Genomic DNA, 23137 nt, shown 5'->3' on the forward strand with positions numbered 1-23137 from the left:
AAACTCAAAAAGGTTTTAGTTTTAGTCGACGAAAACTCAAAAAGGTTTTAGTTTTAGTCGACGAAAACTCAAAAAGGTTTTAGTCGACGAAAACTAAAAAAAGGTTTTAGTCTAGTTTTAGTCGACGAAAACTCAAAAAGGTTTTAGTTTTAGTCGACGAAAACTCAAAAAGGTTTTAGTCGACGAAAACTAAAAAAAGGTTTTAGTCTAGTTTTAGTCGACGAAAACTCAAAAAGGTTTTAGTTTTAGTCGACGAAAACTCAAAAAGGTTTTAGTTTTAGTCAACGAAAACTCAAAAAGGTTTTAGTCGACGAAAACTCAAAAAGGTTTTAGTTTTAGTCAACGAAAACTCAAAAAGGTTTTAGTCAACGAAAACTCAAAAAGGTTTTAGTCTAGTTTTAGTCGACGAAAACTCAAAAAGGTTTTAGTTTTAGTCGACGAAAACTCAAAAAGGTTTTAGTCGACGAAAACTAAAAAAAGGTTTTAGTCTAGTTTTAGTCGACGAAAACTCAAAAAGGTTTTAGTTTTAGTCGACGAAAACTCAAAAAGGTTTTAGTTTTAGTCAACGAAAACTCAAAAAGGTTTTAGTCGACGAAAACTCAAAAAGGTTTTAGTTTTAGTCGACGAAAACTCAAAAAGGTTTTAGTCAACGAAAACTCAAAAAGGTTTTAGTTTTAGTCGACGAAAACTCAAAAAGGTTTTAGTCGACGAAAACTAAAAGGCTTTAGTCTAGTTTTAGTCGACGAAAATTCAACAAAGTTTTAGTCGACGAAAACCTAAAAACGTTTTACTCAACGAAAACTCAAAGGTTTTAGTCTAGTTTTAGTTGATGAAAATTCAAAAAGGTTTTAGTCTAGTTTTAGTCGACGAAAACTTAAAAACGTTTTAGTCCACCAAAACTCAAAAAGGTTTTAGTCCGGTTTTAGTCGACGAAAACTCAAAAAGGTTTTAGTCTAGTTTTAGTCGATGAAAATTCAAAAAGGTTTTAGTCGACGAAAACTAAAAAAAGGTTTTAGTCTAGTTTTAGTCGACGAAAACTTAAAAACGTTTTAGTCCACCAAAACTCAAAAAGGTTTTAGTTTTAGTTGACGAAAACCCAAAAAGGTTTTAGTCTAGTTTTAGTCATCGTTGATGAAAACACTGCTCTAATCATGTGGTCTGGTCTCTCTTGAAGCCTCGTCTCGGTCTCAGACGCCGTCATCCCAGCTGCACGGCGGCGGCGGCGGCGGCGGCGTGGAGCTCCCGGACGACGCCCAGGCCACGGTGCACCAGGAGAGTTCGGAGGCCGTGTCGGCGCTGCTGGCCTCCCAGAAGGCCGAGTCCACGGCGCTGTCGCCCTACCTCCCCCTCAACCCGTCGCCCGTGTCCTCGCCGCCCGTCCCGCCCTCGCCCTCGCCGTCGGAGGGAGGCCGGCGCGGCGAGGCGGAGCCGCACGTCAAGCAGCAAGGCGTCGTGGTCGGCGCCGCGGCGGCGGCGGCAAAGTGCAAGATGGAGTTCGCTCCCTCCGAAGTTATCAGGTAAAGAACTTTAACGACATAATAATACAAACGTAACGACAAAATTATACACAAACGTAATGATAGAATAATACAAACGTAACTTTGTAATAATACAAACGTAACTTTGTAATAATACAAACGTAACGATATAATACAAACGTAACGATATAATAATACAAACGTAACAATGTAATAACACAAACGTAACGATACAATAATACAAACATAACAATATAATACAAACGTAACGACATAATAAAAACGGAACGACACAATAATACAAACGTAACTTTGTAATAATACAAACGTAACGATATAATACAAACGTAACGATATAATAATACAAACGTAAAGATACAATAATACAAACGTAACAACACAATTATACAAACGTAACTTTGTAATAATACAAACGTAAAGATACAATAATACACAAACATAACGATATATTAATAAAACGTAACGATATAATAATAAAACGTAACGATATAATAAAACGTAACGATATAAAAACGTAACGATACAATAATACAAACGTAACGACGTAATAATACAAACGTAACGATGTAATAATACAAACGTCATGATATTATACAAACGTAACGACACAATTATACAAACGTAACGATATAATTATACAAACGTAACAACATAACACAAACGTAACAATAAAATAATACAAACGTAACGATATAATACAAACGTAAATGTATAAAATACAAACGTAAATATAATGTATAATGTCTTCTTCCGGCTCTCGACGAAGGCGGACGCTTTTCTGCTCCTCTCCCTTATCTTCCTTCCCTGCTACTGCTTGTTTGTCTCGTCTTCAGAGTCTCTCCTTTTTCACTCCTCCGAAACTACAATCATGGAATTGATTAACTGGTCTCTCAGCACAATTGACCAAATTTTTGCGACCAGAAGACAGGGGGGTAAGGGAGCCCTCTTGCCCCGATAGGATGTTTTTTTCTGGATACACAATGGATTCCTACAAGCACTGGAAGCCTTTGTGCCTCCAGATTCTGTCTGTCGAGGACGTTGAAGATGCTTCATAATTGGATTTATGATGATGATATTATGCAGGATTTCTCTTGATCATCCTCCTGATAGGAGGGGGGGGGATTCCTGGTCTACCGACAAACGCGTAAGTCGTCGACAGCTGTTCTGGCTCTTTCAGAGCTGCCGGACGTGGCTGAAGGATCAAGCAAGACGATCAACACTCAGACTTTAACGTTGGGGGAGCAAAGCCGTAAGCTGGATGTGATTCTCGAACAGAATCGCAGGCTGGCGGTGGTCTTTGAGCTCATTGGCAAGATGGATAAGACCTTGGAGAAGTTGGAAGCTCGGGCTTGGCGGGAAGTGATCACAAACCAGAGACTGAAGGCAGACGGAAAATTAATGAGGCTGCCTGTTTTCAATATAATTGTTGATTCTATAATCTGGCCTTGACAGGGCGGTTTTGGCCGATCGCTCTGGTCACAATCTTCCTGGTGGAATGTAAACAAAGTGACTCTGCCCCCACTAACCCTCCCCTCTCAGGAACATCTGTGGACCTGTTTCAGAACTGTACCGAGCCGCCTGATAACATCAAGGACATTGGTTGAGAGCAGCTCTGGGCGGAGTTCATGGACTCATCGCTTCACATAGACTTACTGATAAAACACACCTCCCTTGGAGAACAGGCGCACAATACCATCGTGCCGCCGCCGGTGTATCCGAAGTCAAAAACTTTTTTATAAGCTGACTTAATAAACTTGATTCTGATATAACACAAACGTAACGACAAAATAATAAAAACGTAACGACAAAATAATAAACGTAACGACAAAATAATAAAAACGTAACGACACAATAATAAAAAAGTAACGATATAATAATGTTCTCTTTAAGCGGTGCTTTGTTGTTGTTGGAGTAACGATTGTTGTTCCCTCTGTTTCCGGTTCCAGGGCCGTGGCGTCGGCGGCCGACGACCCCCCCCAGGTGAAGGAGGAGAAGCCCGCCCTTCCTCCTCCTCATCTTCATCAGCACCCGCACCTGCACTACAGCTCCGTCTACGCCGGCGTCGCCGCCCCGTCTCCGTGTGAAGACCCCAGGAAACCTCTGCAGCTGCCCCCGCCCCCCCACAAGATGAACTCGGCCCCGCCCCCACCAGACCCGGTCAGCGCCAGAACCAGCCCCAACCCGGGCTCGGCCCCCCTCGAAGGCCTGAAGCAGCGGTCCCAGGGGCCCCAGGGGTACCAGGGGTCTCAAGGGTACCAGGGGTCTCAAGGGTACCAGGGGCACCAGGTCTCCCAGGGGCACCAGGGGCACCAGGGGTACCAGGGGTCCCGCACCTCTCCGGGTCTTCCCAAGCCCCCCCCAGGCCCGCTGGAGCCCCCCAAACCCAAACCCAACCCGTCCCCGGAGCTCCCCAAACCTAAAGTCCTGCGCTACCCCGACCCCTCGCCGCCCCCGCCGGTCCGCCTGCCCTCCAAGGTGGAACCGGAACCCGCGCGGTCCGGTTTCAAGCCCCTCCCCCTGCGGGCGGAGGGGGGCGGAGTCAGGCCCGCCAGCACCAAGAGCCCCCTGATCATCGACAAGAACGAGACCTTCACCGTGTACCGGGACCCGGCGCTGGTGCAGTCCGACCCGGACGTCTCCGCCCCCCCGGCCGGCTCGTCCAACCACGTGACGGCGGCGTACCTGCACCCGCACATGCACCCGCACCTGCACCCGTCCTCCTCCCCCCACCCGCCCTGCCTGGCCCCCGGGTCCCACGCCCTGCTGGCGCCGCCCCGCCACTCCCCGGGCCTGCCCCACCAGCACCTGCTGCCCCCCGGGATGCTGCCGGCCATGCCCCCCCCCTCCGCGTCTCTGCTGGGGGGCCACGCCCGCCTGGACGCCCCCGCCGGCCTGGGCCACCTCGCCCTCCCACACCCGGTCGCCGCCGCCGCGCACCAGCAGCAGTTTCTGCAGGTCGGTCTACGCTAGCGCCGCCGTTATATATATATAATATATAATATATAATATACAAACGTAACGATATAATATATAAACGTAACGATAAAATATACAAACATAACGATATAATATATAAACGTAACGATATAATATACAAACGTAACGATATAATATATAATATACAAACATAACGATATTATACAAACGTAACGATATAATATACAAACGTAACGATATATAATATACAAATGTAACGATATAATATATTATATACAAACGTAACGATATAATATACAAATGTAACGATATAATATACAAACGTAACGATATAATATACAAACGTAACGATATAATATACAAAGGTAACAATATAATAATACAAACGTAACAATATGATAATATAAACGTAACGATATAATACAAATGTAACGATGTAATAATACAAACGTAACAATATAATACACAAACGTAACAATATAATATACAAACGTAACAATATAATATACAAACGTAACAATATAATATACAAACGTAACAATATAATACACAAACGTAACAATATAATATACAAACGTAACAATATAATATACAAACGTAACGATATAATTATACAAACGTAACAATATAATATACAAACGTAACGATATAATTATACAAACGTAACGATATAGTATACAAACGTAACAATATAATACACAAACGTAACAATATAATATACAAACGTAACGATATAATTATACAAACGTAACGATATAATATACAAACGTAACAATATAATATACAAACGTAACGATATAATATACAAACGTAACGATATAATACAAATGTAACGATATAATAATACGAATGTAACGATATAATAATACGAATGTAACGATATAATAATACGAATGTAACGATATAATAATACGAATGTAACGATATAATAATACGAATGTAACGATATAATAATACGAATGTAACGATATAATAATACGAATGTAACGATATAATAATACAAATGTTGTGGTGGCAAAAATTGTTGTTCAAAAAGAATGTCAGGACACCTCAGCTGTCTTTCGGAAGTTTAATGAAAAGAGGAAGAACATTCAATCGAATGGAGTCACACAGAGCAACCGGTCACATGAACCGTCTGTCCGGAGTGCGCTGAAGAAGATTAGGGACAGGTTATTTTATAGTTGGGAGCTGGAAAAGACAAAACATCACCCATCACCCTGGCAACCGTGCCAGGGTCTGTGTCAAAGGAACATGACCTTGGCATAGGAATGAAAACAGGCAACAGACAGTGTTATACCAAAATTTTCCATTACAATGTAACGATATAATAATACAAACTTAACAATATAATACACAAACGTAACAATATAATATACAAATGTAACAATATAATATACAAATGTAACGATATAATAATACAAACGTAACAATATAATACACAAACGTAACAATATAATATACAAATGTAACGATATAATAATACAAACGTAACAATATAATACACAAACGTAACAATATAATACACAAACGTAACGATATAATACACAAACGTAACAATATAATATACAAATGTAACAATATAATATACAAATGTAACGATATAATAATACAAACGTAACAATATAATACACAAACGTAACGATATAATAATACAAATGTAACGATATAATAATACGAATGTAACGATATAATAATACAAACGTAACAATATAATACACAAACGTAACAATATAATATACAAATGTAACGATATAATAATACAAATGTAACGATATAATAATACGAATGTAACGATAAAATAATACAAACGTAACAATATAATATACAAAAGTAACGATATAATACAAATGTAACATTAAAATAATACAAATGTAACGATATAATACAAACGTAACATAATACAAACGTAACAATAAAATAATACACAAATGTAAAGATATAATACAAATGTAACAATATAATTAACACAAACGTAACGGTATAGTAATAGCAACGTAATAATACAAACGTAACAAAATAATACAAACCTAACGATAACAAACGTAACGACACAATAGTACAAACGTAACGATATAATAAAGAAATTATTGAGTACCGTTCCACAGTTAAAGTCATTTAACACGTACCAGGAAAATAAAGGATAAATGGGTAACCCTTTCTTTTACAGTACAGTAATAACCAGGTAATACCATGGTAATTACCCTGTAATTACCTAGTAGTACCTTGTATTTACAAGGTAATTACATGGTAACTACCGGGAAATTTTTTGCCCATTAAGTACTAGGTAATTATTACATAGTTTCTTGTACCATGTAATTATGTGTATTTACCATGTAATAACATGGTAAATACCTGGTTGTTTAAACTAAACATTACTAGGTAATTACAAAGACATTAGATGGGAACTATGAGGGAAATGACAGGTATTTACTAGGTTAATATTGGTAACTACCAGTCAATTTATCATGTAATTACTCTGAAATTACATGAATTATTTCTAAGTAAGTACCAGGTAATTACTAAGTATTTTTCTGCAAACTACCAGGAAATGATAACCTATATTTGAGGTAGTTACCAGCTAATTACACTTCAATGACCATGTAGTTACCTTGTATTTATATACATTTCATGGATAACTACCGGGTATTTACCCATTCATTATTGATTTATGTATTATCAATGGATTGGTGCATGTACCCCCGAGGGTGTAAATGACTCTATTGACCTTGTTATTAACCTGATAGTTACCATGTTTTACCTGGTAATCCAGGTACTTACCTTGTAGTTACTTGCCCAGTAATTCTATTTCCTAAGTATTTACCCAATAAGTACAGACATTTTTACCTGGCTTTTACTCAGTAATTAAAGTGAAACTAGACTGTAAAAGAAAGTGTGTGTTGCTTCCATAATATTACCTGGTACTTCCTCATTAAGTACAGAAATAATTACCTGATATTTACCCATTAATTAACGTGAAACTGGACTGTAAAAGAAAGCGTGTGTTTTGTATAAAAAAACATATTGTACAGTGTAAAACGTATTGCATAGTGTAAAACATTAAACTAGGCACAGTGTTGAAAATATAGGCACATTCAGTCAATCAATGCAACAAATAAAAAATACAGTGCATTCAATAACGATATAACCACATATTTAGATCTCAATCTGGCATGTCCAGATGCATTTGGCCATCACACTTAATCTCCATTTTATTTTCCAGAGACCCTCACAGAAGCAAAGATTTGAGACATGTAAACAACAAAAACACGGGGTGAACCACAATAAAATAACTTTTCATAAGTTTTAACACAAAATATGACAAGTTAATCATTTGCTTGCATATTTTACCAACTCTGGAGCAGCGTTAGCATGCTGCTACGCTCGGATGGGAACAGGAAGTTAAGCTTCGTCAATAACGGAAGTAACAGAGGAAGAACGGTGCTCTTCAAAATAAAAGCATAAAATAAAACGTAAAATGACAGAAGTGCTTAATTCACTCGTAACCTGCACGTAATCTGCTGCCTTTTACACGCACCACCTGTCAGTAAATACAACATAAAAATACATACATGGTCATTGAAGTGTAATTAGCTGGTAACTACCTCAAATATAGGTTATAATTTCCTGGTAGTTTGCAGAAAAATACTTAGTAAGCTTAATTATTGGTACTTAATTAGAAATAATTCATGTACTTTCAGAGTAATTACATGGTAAATTGACTGGTAGTTACCAATATTAACCTAGTAAATACCTGTAATTTCCCTCATAGTCCCATCTAATGTCTTTGTAATTACCTAGTAAAGTTTAGTTTAAACAACCAGGTATTTACCATGTTATTACATGGTAAATACACATAATTACATGGTACAAGAAAATACATAATAATTACCTAGTACTTACTGGGTAAATTACCTGGTAGTTACCATGTAATTACCTTGTAAATACAAGATACTACAAGGTAATTACAGTGTAATTACCATGGTATTACCTGGTTATTACTGTACTGTAAAAGAAAGGGTTACCGATAAATGATCTCGCCAGTGATACGGTGTTTCCTCAAACCAGAGCTTTTATTTATGAGAAAACCCCCGTTGGTGGACGCAGACCCGAGTAATCGATCCCTGATCCTGCCGGATCTAAACCTACATACCGGTTTTTCTCGTTTTTTTCTTGTAAATACACACCATTGTCTCTTCCTACTCCATTTCCAGGGCCACGGCGCGGCCCCGGGGCTCGGCCTCTACCCCCTCCTCTGGCCGTACGCCAACGGGACGGCAGCGTCGTACCCGCCGGGACTCAACCTGCCGGCCAACTGGGTCCACTCGGACGGGCCCGTCACTGTGAACTCGGAGACGTCTCTCAGGAGGGTAAACATGCTAAAAACATGCTAATCTCATGTAGCCGTAACGGTCGGGTATCGGTGGACGTGACGCTTTAGTACCGAGGATTTTTAGTGCCAAAATTAAACAAATACATCGTTAATTAATTAATGAATTGTTTCATCAATTAATTAAAATGGAAATGAAATATATCATTCATTAACTAAATGTATCATGAATTACTTAAAAGGGAAATTAAATATATCATTCATTAATTAAATGTATCATTAATTAATTAAAATGGGAATTAAATATATAATTCATTAATTAAATGTGTCATTAATTAAATGTGTCATTAATTAATTAAAATGGGAATTAAATATATAATTAAATAAATGTGTCATTAATTAATTAAAATGGGAATTAAATATATAATTAAATAAATGTGTCATTAATTAATTAAAATCGGAATTAAATATATATGTAATTAATTAAATGTGTCATTAATTAATTAAAATGGGAATTAAATATATAATTAAATAAATGTGTCATTAATTAATTAAAATGGGAATTAAATATATAATTAAACACATGTGTCATTAATTAAAATGGGAATTAAATATATAATTAAATAAATGTGTCATTAATTAATTAAAATTGTAATGAAATATGTCATTAATTAATTAAAATACAATTCATTTTAAGTGATATTTTTATTATTTAAGTATTTAATTAATTATTTCAATATTTAATTAATTAATGACACATTTAATTAAGGGTTTATTTCCCTTTGATTTGTTTAATGACTGTTTTGTATTTGTATTCTTTTCTGATGTTTTGTGTAATTGTTTTTCTTTTTTATTTAGTATGCTTGAAATAAAGATTTCAATCAATCAATTAATGACACAATTAATTAATTATATATTTAATTCCCATTTTAATTAATTAATTATGTATTTATGTATTTAATTTTGGCACTAAAAATCCTCCATACTTTAGCCTGAAGCTACAGGGCCGGTAGATATGGGGGGTTTGGGGGGGCTTTAAATCTGCTGGTTCTGGTTCAGGGGGCTTTGTTGCCGTGAGAACAGCTGATGAAGAGAAGGCCCTTGTTGGAGGAAGGATCTGAGCTTTGAGGCGGTTCACGGGTCCAACGGCGCCCCCGTGTGGCCGTTCCCCCGACAGCAGCATCGTGTCCAGGAATTGTTCCCTTTAGATAATTCTTTCAGTTGTTATTAAATGATCTTTTAGTTATTTTATTAAAACGAGCTGAACATTATTATTTCCTGGATGCATCTAAACGTTTGCCCTCGTTTGAAAACCCCCCGGTTTGATCGGACCACAACCTTTCAGCAGTGACGGTTGTCCAGGTCTACATGAACACATGAACCCCCCCCATCTTTAGGTGGATTACTCTGGTCTGGGGGGTAAATCCGGGCTGTGGCAGCTGCTGGGGGGTATTAGAGTTAATCTGCCCCCCCCACCCCCGGGGCTCCACGGCCCGTACGGCTCACGTCGGACCTCGTTGCAGCTCCAGCATCGTTGGTTCTGTCCGGTACCAACGATGTGTCCGGTATTTAAAGGAATAAGAGAAAATGTTCATAATACGTTAACATGAAAGGTCTTCTTTTACAACATTCATGTGCATCAACCCATTTGTACCAATACTTGTCGAATTTATCAGAGTCTGAGAGAAAATGTCAGCCTTTTAGAGCTGGGTTTCATCACTGACCTCCCGATACGATACGATACACCAGGTCCCAAGTCGGTACGATTTCATACGATTCGATATTCTAGTTACAATACCAATTTTGCTTTGGCAATTGAAGGGATTCTCAAAAAGACTAAGGGTTGGTAGAGGGAGCAACGCCCGGGACTGACTTAAGGCTGAATTATGGTTCTGCGTCAAAACGACGCCGTGCCTACGGCGTGTGGTTTTTGGACACGCAGAGGACACGCCGTCACATGCGCCGTCAGTGACGTCACCTCCTGAAAATTGTAACTACGCGTCGAGGAGACGCCGACCACACGCAGACCGAGAGGGCTGTGATTGGTTCGTTTGAAAGCGAAGCATTTCCGGTTTCCGGTTTGAATCAGTAGTGAACTTCCAGGGCTTTTTTCTTCGTTTATATGTGATTTTTTTTGTTTTTGTTTTTTGCACAATAGTTGTCCTTATTTCTTTGATTTACTGTGACCGGAAAAAGTCGGATAAACCATTCAGAAAAAGATCGCTAACTAGTGGCCGCGGGGGGTACTGCACCGCGGAGAAATGGAGAGACGGAGAAGTCAGAACGATTCGTGACGGCACCACGGGTGCGCCGTGTGCTCTGCGTGTGTGTGACGCAGAACCATACCCGCACCTTTAGGTAGAACACTGGGGGGTAAAATGGGGAGAAAAATTGGGATAAAAAATAATGTATTTAGTTTTTTTAAATCGATACTTGGATTTATGTATGGATAATCGTTCCTACACATGTATATTGATAAGATATCGATATTTTTTAACCCACCTCTAGCTACCGCCCTTATATGCATCAATGAATATGCTGACGATGTCCTTTTCATTTTCTTTATTCATTTTTATATTGGTGACCGTGTGTTTTATGTTGAACCCAGACGTCCACCAGTCCGTGGCTGCACCAGACCGCCTGCAGCGCCAGCGACGGTCTGGGTTTGCTGAAGCACATTCCAGTCCGGCCGGCGAGCGCCGACGCCTACCGGCCCCCCGTCAAGATGAGCACGCACAGCAGCCCCCCCATCCCCAAGGCCATGATGGGGCATAAAGAGTAAGTTACAACACCTAGAAAACTAATACAAACCCTATTTTATTATTACTGAAAAGAGATTTAAGGATCATTAATAGATCTGACTATTATGAACCAACAAATAATCTCTTTATTAAATATGATAAATGTAAATAAATATATTTATGTAAATAAATATAAAACACTATTATTTTAAAGTATATTATCAAAAACATTCTAGAATGTGCAACGTCAATTTTATATAAGGTCTCATTTTTTCCTTTCTTTCCTTTTTTCCTTCTTTTTTCTCTTTTTTTTCTTTTCTCTTTTTTCCTTATTTCTCATTTTTTCTTTTTTTTCTCTTTTTTTCCTTTTTCTTCTTTTTTTCCCTTTTTTCTCTTTCATCTTTGTTTCCTTTTTTCTTTTTCACTTTTTTTCTCTTTTTTTCTTTTCCTTTCTTTTTCTTCCTTTTTTCTTTTTTTCCCCTTTTTTTTCTTTTTTTCTTTTTTTTTCACTTTTTTTTCTTTCTTTTTCTTTTTTCCTTTATTTTCTCTTTTTTCTTTTTTTCTTTTTTTCCCCTTTTTTTCTTTTTCTTTTTTCCTTTTTTTCTGTTTTTTTTCCTTTAAGTACAATTTCAGGAAAAAAGTCTAAATGTCGGGAAAAAAGTCTAAATGTCGAGAAAAAAATAGAAATGTTGAGAAAAAAGTCAATGTCGAAATTAATGTTGAAGTACAATTTCGAGAAAAAAGTCGAAATTTCGCGAATAAAGTTGAAATGTTGAGAAAAAAGGCAAAATTTTGACTTCCTGAAATTTCGACCGCGGTCGAGGGCCAACGCTGCAGGTCTGGTAGGTCATGTGACCCTCAGCTGCCGTCGCTCTGACTCCTCTGACTCTCCTGTTGCAGAGACCATTCTAAGAAGAGCTTCTTGGACCCGGTCCGGACTCTGACGCTGGCCCAGCTGAAGCAGGAGCAGACGGACCGGAGTCGCCCCGCGGCGGGGAAGGACGTGCACATCCACCGGCTGTACCTGGACCCGCACGGCAAGGCCCGGCTCTCCAACGCTCAGGTACAAACACCGCCACCGTGGAACCCACGTGCACGTGAATTATGTAGAGTTTAAGCAAGAGTTTAAGGCAAGGCAAGTTAATCTGTATAGTACAATTCAACACAAAGTCATTCAAAGTGCTTTACATCAACATTAAAAGTTGTTAGTCAGTAAGGGCAGTAGATCCAGCAGGTTCATCTCATTCTTACAATGGCAAGAATTACGTTTCTATACGGTCAAAACGTACAAAGACCGGGTCAAATACAGTATTACAAAAGTAATCTGTGCCGATTCGTGCGGTGAATCAAACCAATTTGACAATTCTACGTCACAATGCTTAAGCTAGTTTGGGCCAGGTGGCGCCGGGGGGACGTTGGGGGGACGTTGGGGGTACGTTGGGGGTATGTTGGGGGTATGTTGAGGGGATGTTGGGGGTATGTTGGGGGTATGTTGAGGGGACGTTGGGGGTATGTTGAGGGGACGTTGGGGGGACGTTGGGGGTATGTTGAGGGTATGTTGAGGGTATGTTGAGGGTATGTTGAGGGTATGTTGAGGGGACGTTGAGGGGACGTTGGGGGTATGTTGAGGGTATGTTGAGGGTATGTTGAGGGTATGTTGAGGGTATGTTGAGGGTATGTTGAGGGGACGTTGAGGGGACATTGAGGGGACGTTGAGGGGACGTTGAGGGGACGTTGAGGGGACGTTGAGGGTATGTTGAGGGTATGTTGAGGGTATGTTGAGGGGACGTTGAGGGGACGTTGAGGGGACGTTGAGGGGACGTTGAGGGTATGTTGAGGGGATGTTGGGGGTATGTTGGGGGGACGTTGAGGGTATGTTGAGGGTATGTTGAGGGTATGTTGGGGGGACGTTGAGGGGACGTTGGGGGTATGTTGGGTATGTTGGGGGATGTTGGGGGGACGTTGGGGGGACATTGGGGATATGTTGGGGGGACGTTGGAGGGACGTTAGGGGGACGTTGGGGTACGTTCGGGGTATGTTGAGGGGACATTGGGGAACGTTGGGGGAACGTTGGGGGTATGTTGGGGTTATGTTGGGGTTATGTTGGGGTTATGTTGGGGTTATGTTGGGGGTATGTTGGGGGTATGTTAAGGGTATGTTGAGGGTATGTTGAGGGGACGTTGGGGGGACGTTGAGGGGATGTTGAGGGGATGTTGAGGGGACATTGGAGGTATGATGGGTATGTTGGGGGTATGTTGGGGATATGGTGGGGGGACGTTGGGGGGACATTGGGGATATGTTGGGGGGACGTTGGAGGTATGTTGGAGGTATGTTGGAGGGACGTTAGGGGGACGTTGGGGTACGTTCGGGGTATGTTGAGGGGACGTTGGGGGGACAGAGGTATGTTGGGGGGGACGTTGGGGGAGCGTTGGGGAACGTTGGGGGAGCGTTGGGGGAACGTTGGGGGTATGTTGGGGGTATGTTGGGGTTATGTTGGGGGATGTTGGTGGTACGTTGGGGGGATGTTGAGGGTATGTTGGGGTTATGTTGGGGTTATGTTGGGGTTATGTTGGGGGTATGTTGAGGGTATGTTGGGGGTATGTTGGGGGTATGTTGGGGGGACGTTGAGGGGACGTTGGGGGTACGTTGGGGGGACGTTGGGGGTACGTTGGGGGGACGTTGAGGGGACGTTGGGGGTACGTTGGGGGGACGTTGAGGGGACGTTGGGGGTACGTTGGGGGGACGTTGGGGGGACGTTGAGGGTATGTTGGGGGTATGTTGGGGGTATGTTGGGGGTATGTTGAGGGTATGTTGGGGGGACGTTGGGGGTATGTTGATGGGACGTTGGGGGTACGTTGGGGTGACTTTGAGGGTATGTTGGGGTTATGTTGGGGGATGTTGGGGTTATGTTGGGGGTATGTTGGCGGTATGTTGGGGATATGTTGGGGGTATGTTGAGGGTGTGTTGGGGGGATGTTGGGGGTATGTTGGGGGACGTTGGGGGTACGTTGGGGGTACGTTGAGGGTATGTTGGGGGTATGTTGAGGGTATGTTGGGGGTATGTTGAGGGTATGTTGGGGGGACGTTGAGGGTATGTTGGGGGGACGTTGGGGGTATGTTGAGGGGACGTTGGGGGTATGTTGGGGGGACGTTGAGGGTATGTTGGGGGGACGTTGGGGGTACGTTGGGGGGACGTTGAGGGTATGTTGGGGGGATGTTGGGGGTATGTTGAGGGTATGTTGAGGGTATGTTGGGGGGACGTTGGGGGTATGTTGAGGGGACGTTGGGGGTACGTTGAGGGTATGTTGAGGGTGTGTTGGGGGGATGTTAGGGCGCCCTAGAATTCCTGGTCCTGGTTCGTCTCTTCATCTCTGGCCCAATGATGTGTTTAGTTTTACATTTGTGAAGCTGGAACCCGAGGATTAAAAGGTGCTTCCCTTGTCCCGTCCAGGATGCAGGTCTGGGTTCCGACCGGTCCGTCGTCAAGTACAAGGAGGAGAACCGGCAGATCCTGAAGGAGAGCATCGAGGTGGCGCCGTTCACGGCTAAGATCCATCACCCCGGGACGGACCGGGACCGGGACCCGCCCAGGGACCAGGTCTTCCCGGTCCGGGTCCCGGCCCTGGCCTCCCAGAGCTCCAAGAGCACGTACTTCACCACGCTGTCCAACAGCATCGTCAACGAGCCGCCGCGGCTCTTCCCCTCCAAGGAGCTGGGGAGCTACTACGACCCCCGGGGGACGTCGCCGGTTAGCGCTGGCGTTAGCGTCGCCGCGGCGGCGGCGGGGAACTCCTTCGCTAGTTTCACCCCCAAGGCCTCGCTGTCCAAGCCGCCCCCGCTCATCAAGCACAAGCCGGAGGAAGGTCTGGCGGGGAAGATCACGGAGCAGCTCAGCCAGCAGGTCAGTTAGTTTAGTTAGTGAAAATCTTTATTAACTCGGTCAATTATGAACATGAAAATCAATAAGCAAGATAATAAACATTTACAGGTTTTTCTTTGATTATTTTGACCGAAAAGGTCTGGGCTTGAAGCATAAAGCTTATCTTGCCTTTTAACATAATATAATATGCAAAAAGAACAAATGAAGTATCATGAGGCTGCACAAAATATTAATAATAATAATAATAATAATAATAATAATAATAATAATTACAGCTGAATTCGCTTGCAATTTTCACCAATAAAGGTCAAGGAGTCAAAAGGAAGTCCGACGACACCACCCACATGTCTTTATCACAAACCATTCAAAAGTTACGGCAGAAAATAGGATCTATCAAATATCGACCAATCAGAAGAAGGGGCGGGGCTAATTTGCACCAATTATGGTTAAGGACTCAAAAACCGAGTCTGATGACACCACCCACGACTCTATATCTGATTGGTCGATATGTGATAGTTCGTATTTTCTGCAATAACTTTTGAATGGTTTGACATAGAGAGTCGTGGGTGGTGTCATCGGACTCGGTATTGAGTTGTTGACCTTTATTGGTGAAAATTGCACACGAGGGCCCGTTCATCGCTGCCTGCAGCTTTAATATTGCTATTGTTTTAGATCATTTTCTTTTTAAGGTATTAATGTAAGGCTTCCATGTGAGTTTTCCAGGTGTCGCTGGTGCAGCAGCAGGTTCACGCCGCCGTGGATCGGATGGAACGCCGCAGTCCAGCCGTGGACGTGGCCCTGTCCTCGGCCCCCGCCCACCACCACCACCCGCTGCAGCAGCACCTCAGGGCGATGCCGTCCCTGCACCGCGCGCCCGTCTTCCACCCGCCCACGCAGCTAGCGCTGGAGCGTAAGGAGGCGTCGGAGCGCGAGCGGGAGTGGGAGCGGGAGAGGGCGGCCTACGGCGGGCGGCTGTCGCCCCCCACCCTCACGCCCATCCAGCCCATGAGCACCAAGGCCTCCGCGGAGCAGCAGAAGCCGCCCACGCTGGTGCCCGAACTCAGGGACGTCAAGGGCCACGGCGGCGGCAGCATCGTCGCCGTGACCTCCGCGACCTCCGCCGGCAGGGGCGGGTTTTACAACCGGGAGAGAAACCCCCCGGCGGCGGCGACGGCGTCGGTCATCGTACGTCCAACCATGTCCCTGAGGTACGACTAGGGGTGGGACGATACGGGGTGATACGTGGCCCACGATAATTTATTTATTACGTTTATTTGTGTCAGGGACAATGTACAAAATTACATTAGTCTCAGAGATGAGAAAAGACCGGATTTAGCTTACTAGCTACTCTCCATCCGTAGTCCGTGGACTAACGATAATATCACGATACACGATATCTACAATATTCGATATATTGTAAGAAATTTCATCGATATATCACGATATATATGTGACTGAAAAAATGTTAACTCACGATTCAATACTGTGGCGATATGTGGCCCACGATAACGATAACATCACGATACACGACATCTACGATATTCAATATATTGTAAGAAATTTCATCAACGATATATCATGATACACAATATGTACGATATTCGATATATTGTAGGAAATGTAATCGATATATCACGATATATATGTGACTGAAAAAGACACATTCAAACACATTCACACGGGGCAAGCAGGGTAAGGTGTCTTGCCCAAGGACACTACGACAGCAAACTGGGACAGAGCGGGAATCGAACCGCCGACCTTCCGATCATTGGACGACCCGCTCTACCACCTGAGCTACTGCCGCCCCAATGTGGCCCACGATAACGATATCACGATATCTACGATATATTGTAAGAAATTTCAACAATATATTACGATATGTGACTGAAAAAGAAAAAATGCCAAATCCCACGATAACATCACGATACACCATATCTATAATATTCGATATATTGTAAGAAATTTCTGATATATCACGATATGTGACTGAAAAAGAAAAAATGGTAACTCACTATTCAATACCGTGGCGATATGTGGCCCACGATAACGATAATATCACGATATATCTACGATATTCGATATATTTTAAGAAATTTCATCAACGGTATATAACGATATAAATGTGAGTGAAAAAGAAAAAATGTTAACTCATGATTCATTACTGTGGCGATATGTGGCCCACAATAACGTTAATATCACTATACACGATATCTACGATATTCGATATATTGTAGGAAATTTAATCGGTATATCACGATATATGTGACTGAAAAAGAAAAAATGGTAACTCACGCTTCAATACTGTAGCGATATGTGGCCCACGATAACATCACGATATCTACGATATTTGATATATTGTAAGAAATTTCATCGATATATCACGATATGTGACTGAAAAAGAAAAAAATGGTAACTCACGATTCAATACTCTGGCGATATGTGGCCCACGATAACGATAATATCACGATACACGACATCTACGATATTCGATATATTGTAAGAAATTTCATCAACGATATATCATGATACACAATATGTACGATATTCGATATATTGTAGGAAATGTAATCGATATATCACGATATATATGTGACTGAAAAAGAAAAAAATGGTAACTTCACGATTCAATACTCTGGCGATATGTGGCCCACGATAACGATAATATCACGATATCTACGATATTCGATATATTGTAAGAAATGTCAATGATATATCACGATATGTGACTGAAAAAGAAAAAAATTGTAACTCACGCTTCAATACTGTGGCGATATGTGGCCCACAATAACGATGATATCACGATATCTACGATATTCGATATATTGTAAGAAATTTCAACGATATATCACGATCTATTTGACTGAAAAAATGGTAACTCACGATTCAATACTTTGGCGATATGTGGCCCACGATAACAATATCACGATACGTCTACGATATTCGATATATTGTAAAACATTTCATCAACGATATATAAAAAGGAAAATGTCTGTAGTTATGCATTTATTCAATGCCAAAACGTCATACAATGTATAAAGAGAGTGCATTTGTATAGTCCTGGGGTCGGCAACCCAAAATGTTGGTGGTGTCATCGGACTCCGCCCCTTCTTCTGATTGGTCGATATTTGATAGTTACTATTTTCTGCTATAACTTTTGAACGGGTTGTGATAAAGACATGTGGGTGGTGTCATCGGACTCGGTTTTGAGTCCTTGATTAGAGAGCGCGACAATATATCGCAATATCGATTTATTTATTTATTTTTTTCCCCACTAGGTACGACGGTCCGCTCGGTGCTAACAACAAGTCCTCTTCTGGTGCTGCCATCCATAAGGAGCCCCACCCCCCAGGGAGGCCCGAGGGCGGGGGGGGTACCAGGACCGCCGCCGGGGAGCCCGGCATCGGCCGGGTGATCCAGCCCAACTCCAGGCTGGATCTCACCTGCGTCCAGTACAAAAGCACCTCCGTTCCGGGCCCCCAGGGGGCCCCGGGGGTCCAGGGGGCCCCGGGGGTCCAGGGACCCCCCCCTTCCAGCAGGGCCGGGGTTTTGGTCTCAACAGACTCCCGGTCCGGGGGCCCGTCATGGGACGGCTTGGCCCCCCTGAGGGTCCAGAACCACGACGGCCGCCCCACCACGTCTCCGGGCCCTTCGGCGGGGCCGCCCCCCGCCCAGAGCCCCGCCCAGGCCCCCCCGGGCCCCCCCACCTCCGTCTCCGGCCCCCAGCAGCCGCCGTACCCGCCCTCCTTCATCCACCTCAAGAAGCACAAAGCCGCTCTGGCCGCCGCCCAGTCCAGAAGCCACGCCCCCCCCTCGGCCCCCCCCGTTCCCGTGACGACCAGAACTGGAACCCCCCCCTCGGGGTCGGACTCGGCCCCCTCCGGCCACAGCCTGACCCCCCCGCCCTGCTCGTCCGGCGGTTCCACGCCGGGCACCTGCAGCCCCCTGCCCAACGGCCAGCCCTCAGGCCCCGCCCCCTCGGGCCCTGGCCCCGCCCCCTCAGGCCCAGGCCCCGCCCCCTCAGGCCCCCCCAGCAACTACCACAAGCTGAAGAAGGCGTGGCTGACGCGGCACTCGGAGGAGGACCGGAACACGGCCGTCGCCGTGGTTACCGCGGTGCCCGCGGCCCCCCCCGTTGCCGCCGCCGTCGTCAGCATCAAGGTTAGTTAATCTTTATTTCGGTCAATTATAAGCGTGAAAATCAATAAGCAAGATAATAAACATTTACAGGTTTTTCTGTTGTAGTATTTTATAGGGGTGGGTATTGGGAAGGACTTCACGATACGATACGCATCACCATACTTGAGCCACGATACGATACAAATTGCGATATCCCGATTATACGATACATCCCGATATATCGCGATATTCTATATAGTTCACCGAAAAATTTAAAAATGCATTACACATCTTAAAATCCAAGTTGTATATATGTACAACTTCAACATCTACAACTTTCCATTTTAATTATGCAACATATTTGCATGAAAAAACACGCTGAAACACAATGAAAAGTGCAGTGTGTGCATTATTCTTAGATACAAAATACTCAAAATAAAATGCAGTGTCTCACCCACACTGAAATTGAAATCACAAAAATACACAGCTACTTGCCCCTGAGTTAAAATGACAAAAATAAAATACAGTGTCTCACCCACACTGAAATCACAAAATAAAGTGCAGCTAGGGGTGGGCAAAAATATTGATACGGCAATATATCGCGATACATACATTGAATATCGATATCGTATCGGGAGACTATGTATCGCGATATATTGCCGTATCAATATTTTTGCCCACCCCTAGTATTTTAGCTCCAGTTGTAGTACTTTAGGTTCACTTGTAGTATTTTAGGTCAAGTTGTAGTATTTTTAACTGATTTATTTATATTTTATGATTCATTTCTAACTAACTAAGCCAGTTTGAAGTTTGACGCGGCGCCACGGCCACGCCATTTCACGAAGACTCACGATTTTGATAACTTTTCATCGTTAACGTCTTTTGTGTCTCCTGAGCGAGTTTTATGGCGAACGGACGATCCTGCTAGGAGGAGTTCGTTAAAGTACGACACGTGAAAATGGCATAAATTGCGCCAAAATTACGCGATTAATTCAAAATGGCCGACTTCCTGTTCGGTTTTGGCCATGGCGCTAAGAGTCTTTTCTTTAAGTTGCGACCTGATACAGGGCCTTTTTGCCCCCTTAAACGTGCCCCAAAAGTCACCAAATTTTGCACCAAGCCAGTCCTGGTGATAAATGTGATATTTAATGGTTTGCATTAATGGGCGTGGCCTAACGGCTCAACAGCGCCCCCTAGAAAACTTTGTTCCTCAAGCCCCACAATACGGTTTGACGTACATGCACGAAAATTGGTACACACCTGTATCATGGCACAACTTAAAGAAAAGTCTCTTGGCGCCATGGCCCAAACCCAACAGGAAGTCGGCCATTTCGAACATTTTGAATTAATCGTGTAATTTTGGAGCAATTTATGCCATTCCTTCTGCCGTTAATGCGGCCCGAACCGTAACGTGCACCCAGGTGTGTTATACATCAAAATGTGCGTCTCCATCCTGCAACGACGCGCATTACTTTTCTCTTTCAAAAGTGTTACCGTGGCAACGATAGACTAAAAAGCACGCCCCCCCTTCATCTGGTTGGTCCATATTTGATAGTTCCTACTTTCTGCCATAACTTTTGAATGGTTTGATTTAAAGACTCGTGGGTGGAGTCATCGGACTCGGTTTTGAGTCCTTGACTTTTATTGGTGAAAATTGCACGCGCGAGGGCCCGTTCATCGCTGCTTGCAGCTTTAATTTTATTTGGTATTTATGTTTCAAGTGTGTCTTGCCGCTTTTAATGTTGATGTAAAGCTCTTTGAATGACCTTGTGTTGAATTGTGATGTACAAATAAACTTGCCCTCTCTTGCCTTGATCAGGTGGCGAAGCCGCTCGTCACGACCGCCAACGCCTGCAACGCGGCGTCGGTGTCGGACATGATCAAGCCGTGCACCGTCAACCTCTGCGCCTCCACGTCCGGCGAGGAGCTGGGCAAGGACTGCGCCAGGGCTGAGCGTGAGCGGCAGCAGCAGCAGCAGCAGCAGCAGGAGGACAAGGTCGCGGCGTTGGGAGGCGGCGGCGACGACAGGAAGTCGACTCACCCGTCGCGGCGGGCCAGCAAGCGCTCGTACGACTCCGGCTCAGAGAGCGGCGGCGGAGACGACTCGGACTCGGCCAGCGAGAGCAAGACGGAGGGCCGGGCCAAACGGCAGCCCAAGCCCACGTACAAGAAGAAGCAGAACGACATGGCGAGGCGGAGAGGAGACGACCGCGAGGACGACGACGGGAAACCCAACGGCATCTTCAGGTCGGCCCGTGAGAAGACCAAGCTCAAGCTGGCCAGCAGCAGTAAGTCCTTCCTGGTTCCTTCACACATTCACAACGCTAGATGGCGCCAGATATCTTTAAATGCTGAACTGAACTCCCCAGGACAAAGCCAACCCCTGTCATGAAAAATAAAAATACAAATAGCGGTAAGAAAGAAAAGATAAGAGAATAAGAGAAAAGAGAACAGAAAATGTAGAAACGTAGTTTCTCCAATCTGGAGAAAAGTGGGAAATACTGTACCCACTAAACTAACCTTTCTGAAGCAGCGGTGGTGATCAGGGATCCAGATAATACTCTGAAACACTTGCAGGTGGCAAAAATGGCTGCAACTATTGGAGAAGACGGGATAACAGCTGATTATGGGCTTAAATTAAAGGCGGTTGGACTTGACAGTGACCCGTACAGTTACCCCAAGAACCAGTGGTCCATGGACATTAATATTTGGTACAGTTACCAAGAACCAGTGGTCCATGGACATTAATATTTGGTACAGTTACCAAGAACCAGTGGTCCATGGACATTAATATTTGGTACAGTTACCAAGAACCAGTGGTCCATGGACATTAATATTTGGTACAGTTACCAAGAACCAGTGGTCCATGGACATTAATATTTGGTACAGTTACCAAGAACCAGTGGTCCATGGACATTAATATTTGGTACAGTTACCAAGAACCAGTGGTCCATGGACATTAATATTTGGTACAGTTACCAAGAACCAGTGGTCCATGGACATTAATATTTGGTACAGTTACCAAGAACCAGTGGTCCATGGACATTAATATTTGGTACAGTTACCCCAAGAACCAGTGGTCCATGGACATTAATATTTGGTACAGTTACCCCAAGAACCAGTGGTCCATGGACATTAATATTTGGTACAGTTACCCCAAGAACCAGTGGTCCATGGACATTAATATTTGGTACAGTTACCCCAAAAAACAGTGGTCCATGGACATTAATATTTGGTACAGTTACCAAGAACCAGTGGTCCATGGACATTAATATTTGGTACAGTTACCAAGAACCAGTGGTCCATGGACATTAATATTTGGTACAGTTACCAAGAACCAGTGGTCCATGGACATTAATATTTGGCCACAAATCCAGTTTCCTGATATTTATATGTACTTAATTTCTACGCCGGGGAAATACACGAAGCAAAGCCTGAAGGCTTACAAAAGTCTTGACGCTTGGTCCGACTTCAAGGCAGGATTTGTTCAACTTCAACTTCCTTTTATTGCCACACGGCTAGGCCGGTGGAATTATTTTTTTTAAATTATTTTATAGTATTAGTTTTAATTTGTTGTAGAAATTAAAGTGATGAGGACACCGAACTTTATGATTTGACCGTTTAACGTTAGCTACCCA

At 43.2% G+C, this 23137-nt stretch overlaps 1 protein-coding gene across 1 annotated transcript in view; it reads left to right on the forward strand.

Moving 5' to 3' along the window:
• Positions 1-23137, forward strand: part of LOC133419825 (probable JmjC domain-containing histone demethylation protein 2C) — a 48900-nt gene that overhangs the window by 6193 nt on the left and 19570 nt on the right. The window contains exons 6-14 of the mRNA XM_061709264.1: positions 1175-1517; positions 3446-4454; positions 8648-8803; positions 11372-11541; positions 12405-12567; positions 14955-15404; positions 16107-16591; positions 18659-19541; positions 21319-21787. Coding sequence (XP_061565248.1) covers positions 1175-1517; positions 3446-4454; positions 8648-8803; positions 11372-11541; positions 12405-12567; positions 14955-15404; positions 16107-16591; positions 18659-19541; positions 21319-21787 — 4128 coding nt within the window. The remainder of the gene's footprint in view (positions 1-1174; positions 1518-3445; positions 4455-8647; positions 8804-11371; positions 11542-12404; positions 12568-14954; positions 15405-16106; positions 16592-18658; positions 19542-21318; positions 21788-23137) is intronic.

The sequence above is a fragment of the Cololabis saira genome, chromosome 19 (genome assembly GCF_033807715.1).
Source record: "Cololabis saira isolate AMF1-May2022 chromosome 19, fColSai1.1, whole genome shotgun sequence".
Classification (NCBI taxonomy): Eukaryota; Metazoa; Chordata; class Actinopteri; order Beloniformes; family Belonidae; genus Cololabis; species Cololabis saira.